The following is a 12,173-nucleotide window of genomic DNA, read 5'->3' on the forward strand; positions in this document are numbered from 1 at the left end:
AGCACAGACTGTGCCGAGGGAACAGAGATTAGGGAAGGAGAAAAGAGAAGCAGACAGGCAACAGGAAAAACTCTGCTGGTAGGGATATGCAAAATAGTTAAATTTACAGGGATAGTGTCTTATCTCCCTGATATCTTATCTCTCCTTTCTCCCTCATCAGCAGATTTGTGGACTTCATCACTGTAAAACGTTTGGCAGCCTTCCTCTCTATCAAAGCCAAGACATACAATCAAGGCTGGAAATACATATTTTACTTACAGAAAGTGAAATATAGTTTTTTGAGATGAAGGAGAGGGGGAGTGTTCCAATAAGGAAGTGACTGCTCTGGGTTTCAACAAAATGGCAGTCTCCAGCAAGGAGAAACAGAGTCAATGCTGGGGGCAATTTACAGCACACACAAATTTTGGTAGCATAATTAGTAATGTGGAATGTATGTTCTTTTTTTAAAGAACATTAATTGTATCTCTGCCAATCCCTCCACTGGCTTCCACTCGCCCAAAGAATAAAGTTCAAAATACTATCAACAACTTACAAAGCCATCCACAACTCTGCCCCCAGCTAGATCACCAACCTGGTCTCAAAATATCAACCAAATCGCTCTCTTTGATCCTCCCAAGACCTTCTTCTCTCTAGTTCCCGTGTCACCTCCTCCCATGCTCATCTCCAGGACTTCTCCCGAGCTTCTCCCATCCTATGGAACTCCCTACCCCAATCTGTCTGACTATCTCCTAATGTATCTACTTTTAGACGGTCCCTGAAAACCCTTCTCTTTAAAGAAGCCTATCCTGCTTCTACCTAGTAAACTGCTTTTTACTTCCTCCATCAGCTCATCCCCCACAGCTATTACCTTTTGTATCACTCAACCCTCCCTCATAGATTGTAAGCTCTAACAAGCAAGGCCTTCTGTTTCCTCTTGTACCAAATTGTATTGTAACTGTAATGTCTACCTTCATTCTGTAAAGTGCTGTGCAGACTGTTGGTGCTATATAAATCCTGTATAAAATTATTATTATTATGTTATTATTTTAATTGTTATCAAACTGTTGCAGGTAAAGTTCCACTTTAAGTAATACCAAACTGGCCAATATACCCCATTAGCTAAGCCCACATATCTAAAATTATAATTTTAGTGAACATCTCTGAAAGAGTAAATTTGCCATGATGGTGGAGTTGGTATTAAATATAGAAATACATCATTGATATATTGATCCCCTTATCAGATTGATGACATAATCTATAATCAATTGATCCCAGCTGCACAAGTGTAGCTTTGACTTCATTACCTTGCCTTCATGTCAATATGAAGCATTATCTCTAAGATTAGACACATATCTAGTTAGGAAATCCTAATAAGGACTAGGCTTGGAATTTAGGTGGGAATTTTCTGCTGTGAGATAGTTAAGACACCATCTGTGTATGGAAATACTATGTTTATTTTGACTTTATAAAACAAAAACATCTGCCTGTGGCAAATAGCTGTTTTCTTTAGCATCTAAAATGATCAAGTACATTTGATTATTCTGAGATAATAATAATTTCTTTGTCTTACCTCACAGGGTGCAACATTGGCAGTCTCGTTCATGGCACAAATTTCAGACTCATTGACAGTAATCCTCCCCTTGTGATACTCATTGCATTTCTCATTTCCTACAATAATCATTTTCCCATGCTGAAGATCACCGTCATAGTCGTTTGCTGGGAAATAAAATTTTATTAGTACATTTGTTCAGAAAATAAAAATGAGTTTGCATTACAATTTTATAGTTCTTTTTTCATATTCAGTAGTCATATTTAAATATACAAATTTTTCATGCAGAAGAAAGCAATTGTTTACTCCAAGTCAGTCTGTAATTTGTATGTTGTAAATAGAACATGTTGACTTGATTCTCAAGATTCATGTTAGATATCAGTTAAGCAAAATTTTTCCAGTACATCAGTACAGACAAATTGCATCCCTGCTGAATTTATTATGTGCCCATAATGCATGCTACAACCTATACACAAGCAATATAATAACAAGTGTGGTTTACTATGGAATATACTGTAAGTTTCGGCATCCCTAGTAAGCCATAGGGGGAGATTTACTAAAACTGGAGAGTGAAAAATCTGGTGCAGCTCTGCATAGAAACCAATCAGCATCCAAGTTTTATTGTCAAAGCTTAATTGAACAAGCTGATATTAGAAGTTGATTGCTTTCCATGCACAGCTGCACCAGATTGTGAGTGCTCCAATTTTAGTAAATCCCCCCCATAGTGTTGTAAAGAAAAATGTGTTCATGGTGCTTGGCAAGCACATTTGATTGCTTACTGATTCTGTTAGACTAGTTTTTTTTTTAATGCTGATGTGGGTATTGTTTGGTGCAATTTACCCATAATATCCATATCATAATTTATGGCCATACACATTACTGTACAATCAGCTAGATTGGATTAGGCACACAAGTCCAACAATAAAAGTGTCTCTCAAAAGTCCAAAATGATTGGGTCCAAAATATCGATATCTTCCAAAATTATAAAGTGTATCCAACTTAATTCACCAGTCCAGATCCCGTAATAACTCGAAAAAATGAAACTGGAAATAGTGTATTACCTTCAAGTTTTAAATTTCATTAATATGTGAAAAATATATAAATTATATAAGTGAGTAACACGTGAATCATTCAACCAGAAATTTTCACTCAGTGTGCACTCCTGACAATGTGAGAACAAACACACACACCAAAAAAAAAAAAAATATTAATAAAGAAGAAAAAAGTTTTTAATATATCAAATAAAATGAAATAAAAATATAATTCCACAAAATCACTCAAAATCAAAACAATTCAATAAAACACATGAAATAGGTGAAGTGAAAACTCTGTGACACCTCACACTAGTGGGATTAAAGGCAATTACCCTCTTGGAGTAAAAACAAGCATTTCTGGATATGTATAGTATTCGCTTGTCAGCTTCCATCCACCATGCAGGTAGTAAACTTTCAACTTCCCCAATTCCTCATGGAGATAACGAAAACTTCTTCTCGAGAAGAAGTCTGGAAGTGACGAAACGCGTCAGTGATGTGACGTCTGACGCCAAACCGGAAGTAGCGGCGCAGCCATTTTGAGTATTGGAAAACGTGGACTTTACCATACAAACTGCTGGGATTGGTCTGATGGATGTAGTAATTCCAAATGTAAGCGTTTTTGTTAAATTTCAGTTTATACCTTATCCAATTATTTTATGGATCTCTTCTTTACCTCCATGAGGAATTGGGGAAGTTGAATGTTTACTACCTGCATGGTGGATGGAAGCTGACAAGCGAATACTATACATATCCAGAAATGCTTGTTTTTACTCCAAGAGGGTAATTGCCCTTAATCCCACTAGTGTGAGGTGTCACGGAGTGTTCACTTCACCTATTTGATGTGTTTTATTGAATTTTTCACCGAGTAATTTTGTGGATTTATATATTTATTTAATTTTATTTGATATAATAAAAACTTTTTTCTTCTTCTTTATTAATATTTTTTTTGGTGTGTGTGTTTGTTCTCACATTGTCAGGAGTGCACACTGAGTGAAAATTTTTGGTTGCATGATTCACATGTCACTTAATGATATAATTTCTATATTTTTCACATATTAATGAATTTAAAACTTGAAGGTAATACACTATTTCCAGTTTCATTTTTTTGACGTATTACGGGATCTGGGCTGGTGAATTAAGTTGGATACATTTTATAATTTTGGAAGATATCGATATTTTGGACACAATTATTTTGCAATTTTGAGAGACACTTTTTTTGTTGGACTTGTGTGGCTATAGTGGTTTATTTATTTATATCACTAACTAAGTGGGTGTTACTTATAAGATAGGGGTTTGAGGGTATTTAGAGAAAAGGTTTTATGAATATTTTACTTTCAAGGGTGAAAGTTTGACTTTTCTTGGGGTGTGTCAGTGAGAGTTTGTTTTATATATATAGATTGGATTAGGGACTGCAATTACTATGTGCACATGTCTGTTCACACATGTGAGCCTGCAGTTTAAGTATAGTTGAACAGATGAGATATAATCAGGGACTTAACAGTTCACTATTTAAATGTTTTTCCAATTTTACTGCATATATGAGGAATCTTTATATGGTTTGCTTATGTACTTCCTTTATCATAGATGTCTGTGGACAATGCTTAAGAAGATAATAAAAATTTACTAATGAGGATTAAGCCCCACATAAACTGTCTAAGCAGCCTAAGGTTAGTCACAAACAAGAGATGATTATTATTCAATCAAAGGAATAATGGTTAGATCAGGAATCATTCATCTCCTAGATTGTAAGCTCCAAGGAGCAGGGCCCTCCTATCCCTCTTGTATTGAACTGTATTGTTGCTGTATTGTCTCCCACCATAATGTAAAGCGCTGAGCAAACTGTTGGCGCTATATAAATTCTGTATAATAATAATATACTGTATCTGTGGGCTGCTCCCCTACTTGTGCATTCAACCCTAGACAAATTGGTCTCACGAATTTTCGATTTGATCACTACTACTCCAAGGTAAGGCTGCTACTAGGGTTGAAAGCACATTGTATGAATACCCACAGCCAGCCATGTGAGGTTTATGTCATGATTGTTTAACAAACAAAATTGTGTATCTATCTTTCCTTCCAGCCACCATCTCATGTAAATGGTTTGTCTAAGTGTAGCCTTACTGCAATACACTGCAATAAGCCCCATAAGACACTAGACATTTTTACTATGCAAGGAGCAGTGATTTTCAGTAGTATAACAAGAGCAGCCAATAAAAAGTCAGCTACAATTATTTTGTTTGGTTGGTGTCAAAAGTGATTTCGGATTACCACACAGCTTACCTCTAGCTTTTTTTGGTTCCACTATAGTATATAAAAGTTATTTAAACCTTATTGGTAAATTTCTCACATTTGCTGCATTTTTAGTCTGTTAAATATACCACTAAAAAGCATTTTAGTATATCTGCGCAAAAAAAAAATATAAATCCTGTTGATTCTCACAGAAATTCAGTTCTGTCCTGTGTTTTGAGTCCTGTGCAGTCTGCAATAATATTACCTTCCTGCCTAGGTTACCTCCATGAACTAGAAACAACTTCCAAGATGAGAAAATGGGAAGGTGTTTTGTAGTCCTAATATCTTCCTGTTCTATGGTGGCAGCAGAGCTCCTCCTAGATACAGTACAGTGAGTGAGCTTTGTCTCCTTAGTAAAAAAAAGGGGTAGTTTAACTAAAGGAAAATATACTGTGCACTTTGCAAGTGCAGTTGCTGCACAGCTTAATAAATGAGTTGAGGCTCTGCTGACTTTCATCCTCCAATCATGTGCAAGCAAAAATGCTGTTATTTTTTTGTTGAATGTGTTAGGGTATTTTTTTTGCAATATGAAGCTTTACCTCATTTACTAAGCTCTGGAGCAGCTGCACTTGCAAAGCACACAGTCTATTTGCCTTTAGTAAATCAACTCCAAAGTGTGTTAGTGGCAAGATTACCAGCTAACGATAAAGGAAAAAAATGTAAAATAAAATGAATGCAGTCACCATATCGGAAAACTAGTACGCTGCAATGTGTTACATTTTTGTTTTTTAGATGTAGTCTTGTGTTAGCTTTGCAATATGCTCCCATGCTAAATATACCTATTTTATTTTCTAGCATGCAACTTTAAAGGGATTTAACCCCCCCCCATAAAAAAAAAAACCCAAAACATCTAAACCTTCCTAATTACATTTAATATATATATGTGCTCACTGTTTTTAATAAAAAAAAAACAATCCTCTAATAGAAAGTGCCTGGTGACCCTGTGATCCTAACACTTTTCCCTTCTTAGTGGCAATGATCTGCCAGCTTGTAGAGCTCAGGGGCGGACTGGCCATTTGGAAACTCGGGCACTGCCCGAGGGCCCCGGGGTCAGTAGGGGGCCCCATGAGATGCCCCTGGTACTTTTTTCATAGGCTTTTTTGAGTTTAGGCAAGGACACAGGGGCTACATGATCCCCTATTGCCTGGGGGCCCCATGAGTTGTCAGTCCACCCCTGATAGAGCTGCTGCAGTGATGCCACCAAAGTTTACATGCTCCTCATTTAGCCTAGTAAGTAAGCTATGTGTGGCTATACACAGCTCATACAATCACTGCTTGGCTTAAGAGGGGGCAGAGCTAACCCAAAGTGTGTCAAATGTTATGTAATGCTGCCTGAGCTAGCAGTCAGGAATGTGCTCTGCCCCTTATGGCAGATCAGATGGTTGAATAGCAGCACACTCCACTTAACAAGATGGCCTGGAAGGGAGTACATGAAATGGCTAAAGAGACATCACAGGACATGTGTCATATTGACTTAGCTCCACCCTCATCCTGCCTGTGCTGCAGTGATGATGGAAACCTCGATCATATGACCCAAGAAGAATTATTAAAAAACACCCATGCTTTTTAAAACTATTTCTATATAGATAGGTGGCTGTTTCCTAGCAATACAAGGGGGATAGATATCTGGGTTTAGAACCTCCTTATTAAATAAATTAATATAACCTATGTTGACCTTGGAAGCACAAGAGCTGTGACTCCAATTTCCCCACCTAAGGGTTAGGAAACCTTATATATTTTATATGTGAATTCAAATGTAGCTTAATTTTGAAGAACATTAAAGAATTGTTATTGTAACTATATATACACATGCGTACATGTACAAATGTATAAATAAAGCATCATACTTCCTGTATGTCCCCATCCATACACAGCACATTCTGTTTTTTCTGGAATTGTGCATCCATAATTTGGCAGTTTGATCTGTGCTACATATTCATTAAGCACTGCAGATCTATTGAGACAAATATATTTAATTACTTTCTTTTATACATGGATCAACAGAGAAGTAAAATAATTGAGCTGAGTGAATAGAAAACAAAAATGCTACTGAAAAATAATCATTTTTGACCAGATTAATTGAAACTGCAAAAAAACAAGCATAGCAACATTGTGGTATGTGTATGCATACAAGCATTAATCACACATCTATCTTAAAGGACATTTTGAATTAATATAACCTAACTTAAGTTCATATTCAATATTGCTTTGATTCTATTCCAATAATGTAGATAAAGTGATACATAAAGACGACTGAAATGCATTTTATAGGAAATGTATAGGAAGCTTCACCAACCATTCACCTGTCCAGTCAGACTTCTTCAGAGACCAATAAAGGTGTTCTAATTGGGCAGAGATTGGCAGCTGGAGCTTAGCCATAAATTGAGGTCCCAACAGGAGTGTAGATAGGGATGTCCAAAACCCCAGAGTGTAGGCAGTACAGCAGCTAATATTGATAGTCACTTGTCACCCGAAGCAATTGTTTTGAATCTCTTAAGGGGTGTCTGTTTCACTTGCACTGAAGCTACCACTTCTGCCACCTGTTAGACCTCAGATACAAGAAGTATCATTTCAGAGTCCGTTCTGACTCCAGTAACATGACCCAGCTGGGAGAGTACTTCCCCTCACTCTTGTTTGCCTGGTCTGATGAGTGCAGGAAGGAGAGATGTAGTTGGGGGAGATCTGTACTATAGGAGGTATATGTACTAAGAAGAGATCTGTACTGGGGGAGGAGATCCGTACTAGAGGGGGGCTCTGTACCAGAAAGAGATATTTACTAGGGGAAGATCTGTATTGGGGGAGAGCTGTACTGGAGGAAGAGCTGTAAGGGGGGAGGAGATCTATACTGGGGGTAAGATTTGTAGTGGAGGTGAGATGTTGAGTTGGAGAGAGGAATTTTTTGTTGTACTCTGTCATCTGACCTGTACATTATGCTTCCCTGATTCTGGAATGGTGTGGGTGCCCACATTCTCTGCACTCTTTGCATTACCTTCCCTAATTCCTGCCTCCTGGGGGTTATGTACTGCTAACACCCTTATTTTGTTAACTGTCTGTGCCCTTATTGTTCAAAAAATTACTCGGAGGTTTGCTTTAATAATTATACACTTACTGGCCACTTTATTAGGTACACCTGTTCAATTTCTTGGTAACAAATTGCTAATCAGCCAATATCATGGCAGCAATGCATTTAGGCTATAGACGTGGTGAAGATGACTTGCTGAAGTTCAAACTGAGCATTAGAATGGGGAAAAAATGGATTTAAGTGACTTTGAAGGTGGCATGGTTGTTGGTGCCGGACAAGCTGGTCTGAGTATTTAAAAAATTGCTGGTCTACTGCAATTTTCATACACAACTATCTCTAGGGTTTACAGAGAATGGTCTGAAAAAGAGCAAATTTCCAGTGAGCGGCAGTTGTGTGGATGAAAATGTCTTGTTGATGTCAGGGGTCAGAGGAGAATAGGCAGACTGGTTGCTACAACATTCAGATGGTAGGGTCAGAAGTTAGCATAAACGACATGAAAGCATGGATCCATCCTGCCTTGTATCAACAGTTCAGGCTGGTGGCGGTGGCGTAATAGTGTGTGGGACGTTTTCTTGGCACTTGCAAGGTGTACCTAATAAAGTGGCCTCTACAGCTGTCCTCTCATATGAAGGTCCCCACTGGACTCACTCACCCAGACCTGGTGGACAGAAAGAAGATGGAGCTGGTTTTCCTCTATCTCCTTTCAAATCCTTCCTACACCATCACTCTCTTTTTGTGACACTCACTTTGTTCATTTATTTTCTCCAATTTCTCTAAAGATTGCAGTCATTTATTGGCCTCCTGGACTGATGTCAAGCTTCCTTAATTACTTCACTGCCTGGATACCCTAATTTCTCTCTTCTGAACTACCCAATATCATTCTTGGTGACTTTAACATCGTTGTTAATGTTAACAGTTTGGCTACACTTTAACTTCTCAACCTAACCTCATCTTTTAACCTAACACAATGTACATAGTCCTCCACTTCCTTTAATGGTAACACACTTGACCTTGTATTCTCCCATCTTTGCACTTCCCGAAAACTCATCAACATGCCCTTTGCCACTTTTACCTGTCTCTTCTGTTTTCTGCTACTGACCTTCTGTATGGAAAAATCTCACCCCTGTCCTGCCTTGACCTGGCAACTTCTGACTACAACAGTTCATTCTTACCCTCACTGGATGCACTTGCTCTTCTCACTACATGCAGAATCAAGCCCTGACTATTACAACCTTGATAGACTGATGACACCAGAACTCTCAGGAGATATAGCTGTGCACTGAAGTGATTCAAATGATTGTGGTGTAAAACCAAATCCCTGCAAGCCTTCACCCTGTATAAATCTTCCTTCCTAAAATACAATTCCTCCCTCCATGCTACCAAACAAGCATACTTTGTCACTCTCACTAATACTCTGTCATCCAGTCCTCATCAACTCTTCTCAACCTTCAACTATCTACTTTGTCCACTGCCACCTCCACCCAGTAACTGACTCTCTGCTCAGGAGATTGCCAATCACTTTAAAAACATGATTTATGCAAATTGTGGGGACATCTCCACTGCACAGATATCTACCCCACTTAACATACCCTGTCCAAAACCACATTCAATACTTTCCTCTTTTGACCATGTTACTACAGAAGAGGTCGCCAAACATTTCTCACATGTCTGCCTTACCATCTGTTCACTGCACCATGTTCCCTTGCAACTAATACGGTCACCCTCCTCTCTATCCTATGCTCCCTCACTCACATCTTCAATCTCAGCATCTTTAGTGGTACCTTCCCCTCTAAAGCATGCACTGATCACCTCCATACTCAAAATGCCCTCACTGGACCCCACCAGCCTGAACAACCTAAGACCCATATCCTTGCTCCCATTTACTGTTAAACTTTTAGAATGCCTAGTCTACAAATGTCTTACCTCACCAACAACAACATTCTTGACCTCTTGCAGTCTGAGTTTTGCATGCAACACTATACAGAAACTGTCCAACTAAAGCTTGTTAATGATTTACTAACTGCTAAAGCCAATGACCACTATTCCATACTCTTACTACTAGACCTTTCTGCTGCCTTTGATACTTTTGACCACGTGCTCCTTCTCCGCTTTGGCCTTGAGATTTGATCTTTCCTGGTTCTCCTCCTACCCATCACAGTGTACATTCCGTGTTGCCTACAACTCTGTCTTCTACTCTCCACTTCCTCTTTCTGTAGGGGTCCCCCAAGGTTCTGTCCTCAAACACCTTCTCTTCTCCATCTACACCTTCTCCCTTGGCCACTTGATAAAACTCCCACAGCTTTCACTATCATCTGTATGCTGAAGACACCCACATCAGTCTTGTAAACTTCACCTCTGTAACATCCGCAAAATTTTCTCCATTTAGCTTATAATCTAATAGGGAGGGGTGAGTGGAACAATAGGTAATAACTATGAGGGATGAGCTGATGGGAGAAATAAAATATTAATTTATTAGCGAATGCAGGACAGGATTCCTTAAAGCTAATGAAAGGAATCAGCAGAGAGGAGAAGCAGACACTGAACAGCTGGTAAGGTGGGTGAATCTGACAGCAGTATTCATGATAAACTGAAGGGGAGATAGCTTATCTATAGGTAAGCCAATGAGAGGGAGTTGAAGTAGTCTAGGTGAGTGATAACCTGGGAGTGAATTATAAGCTTTGTGGTGTTGTTGATCATTAAGGGATGTGTTTTGGAGATGTCATGTAGATTGAGGCAGCATTATTTCGCCAGTGATTGGATGTTGGGTGAAAGGAGAGGTAAGAGTCAAGGGTTTCACCTAGCGCCCTTGCATGTGGAGACAGACTGATAGTTTTGTCCTCAATCTCAACAGAAAAGTCAGGGGAAGAGACACAGGGAGGGGGAAATATGAGCTTAGTTTTGGATAGACTGAGTTTGAGGAAGTGGTGTGACATCCATATTGATAGGTCTGTTAGTAAAGTAGCAATGCAAGAGGAGATTAATGGAGTGAGCTGAGGAGTAGAAAGAGAGATGTGGGTGTCATCAGCATATACTGTCATGGAGACCAAGATGATAGAGTTTTTATTTTCAAGGAGGAGGTAGTCAACTGTATCAAAAGCAGCAGAGAGATCCAAGAGAAAGAGTATAGTGTCCATTGGTTTTATCTGTTAGTAAGTTGTTTGTGAGTTTTAGCAGAGCAGTTTCTGTGGAGCGTTGCGGGTGAAATCCAGACTAAAGGGGATCAAAAAGGTTATTCTTAATGAGGTGTCTGCACAGGCAGTTGAACAATAGGCATTCGAGGAATTTGAAGGTGGGATCAAGAAGATGGGTTTTAGGTTGTTAAGATCGGTGGGGTTTGTCATGATCGCGGTGTCAGATCCCAGACCTTCTCACCAAACTCGTGACCGAAGGACTGGCCGATCTAAAACCGTGATGTGACATGCGTAACAATACCACACCCAGCTGCACCCTGCACAACGATTTTCCAGCTAATGGTTAACCGATCGATGTGCAGTCAGCCTTGAGCGATTGTTACTTGGTCTGGTTAATTACGCAACTGACCCTTACACACTGCCACCACCCCTTTTTTGTACAGAGAAAGAGGAAACTCTCTTTATCAAATATACACTATAATGGTTGAAAAGTCGTCTGTACAATACGGTCACCGCAGGCCGATTGGGCAGAGGATTAAACAAACACAGTAGTGTCTCTTTAGAGGCGGGAATTCATAAATTGCAATTAAGCGCTGTAGAAACAGTCTAACACTTTCAGAAAGAAAGATTTGTTACCAAAAGAGTCAAACAGGTGCAATAAAATATTTACAGAAAAAGATGTAACTAAGATATATATATATATATATATATATATATATATACACACACACACACACACACAAAGAACCATAGCACAGCAGAGATAACAGGGAGAAGTTAAAGGGTTAAGTTACTTGCCATTTAAGCCTTTGATGGAAGCAGATCAGGTTTCAGAGTGAAAGGGTCTCCCCAGGTGGTATATTGATGTTAAGAATGGAGAAGACTTCAACTTAACTTCTTAGGCCTGCTAGCCTGTGTTTTCAAGTCCCCCAGCAGGGGGGTGGCTCTGAGTAACTGACCAATACTCTGTTTAGGGAGGGATCGTCGGGCGGAACTCTGAATTAGAACCAACATCCTTCATAATCCATATTCTGACCTATAACTTTCCAGCTGCACGAGCGATAGTCCCCTCGCAGGTATATTATTACACAGGCAAGTCTGGGGATTATTTAGATATGAATTATGAAATTATAGGCCGCACAGTTCACGAGATCTATGTTTCTGCTGCC

At 39.1% G+C, this 12,173-nt stretch overlaps 1 protein-coding gene across 2 annotated transcripts in view; it reads right to left on the bottom strand.

Annotated features, from left to right (window-relative positions):
• HGF (hepatocyte growth factor) overlaps positions 1-12,173 on the bottom strand; it is a 184,853-nt gene that overhangs the window by 9,245 nt on the left and 163,435 nt on the right. For both annotated transcript variants that reach the window (XM_089685857.1, XM_089685861.1), the window contains exons 16-17: positions 6,699-6,805; positions 1,550-1,695 (exon numbers count right to left, since the gene is read on the bottom strand). In XM_089685857.1, coding sequence (XP_089541983.1) covers positions 1,550-1,695; positions 6,699-6,805 — 253 coding nt within the window. The remainder of the gene's footprint in view (positions 1-1,549; positions 1,696-6,698; positions 6,806-12,173) is intronic.

The sequence above is a fragment of the Staurois parvus genome, unplaced genomic scaffold (genome assembly GCF_062004578.1).
Source record: "Staurois parvus isolate SC_StPar_1 unplaced genomic scaffold, SC_StPar_1.0 ptg000019l, whole genome shotgun sequence".
NCBI lineage: Eukaryota > Metazoa > Chordata > Amphibia > Anura > Ranidae > Staurois > Staurois parvus.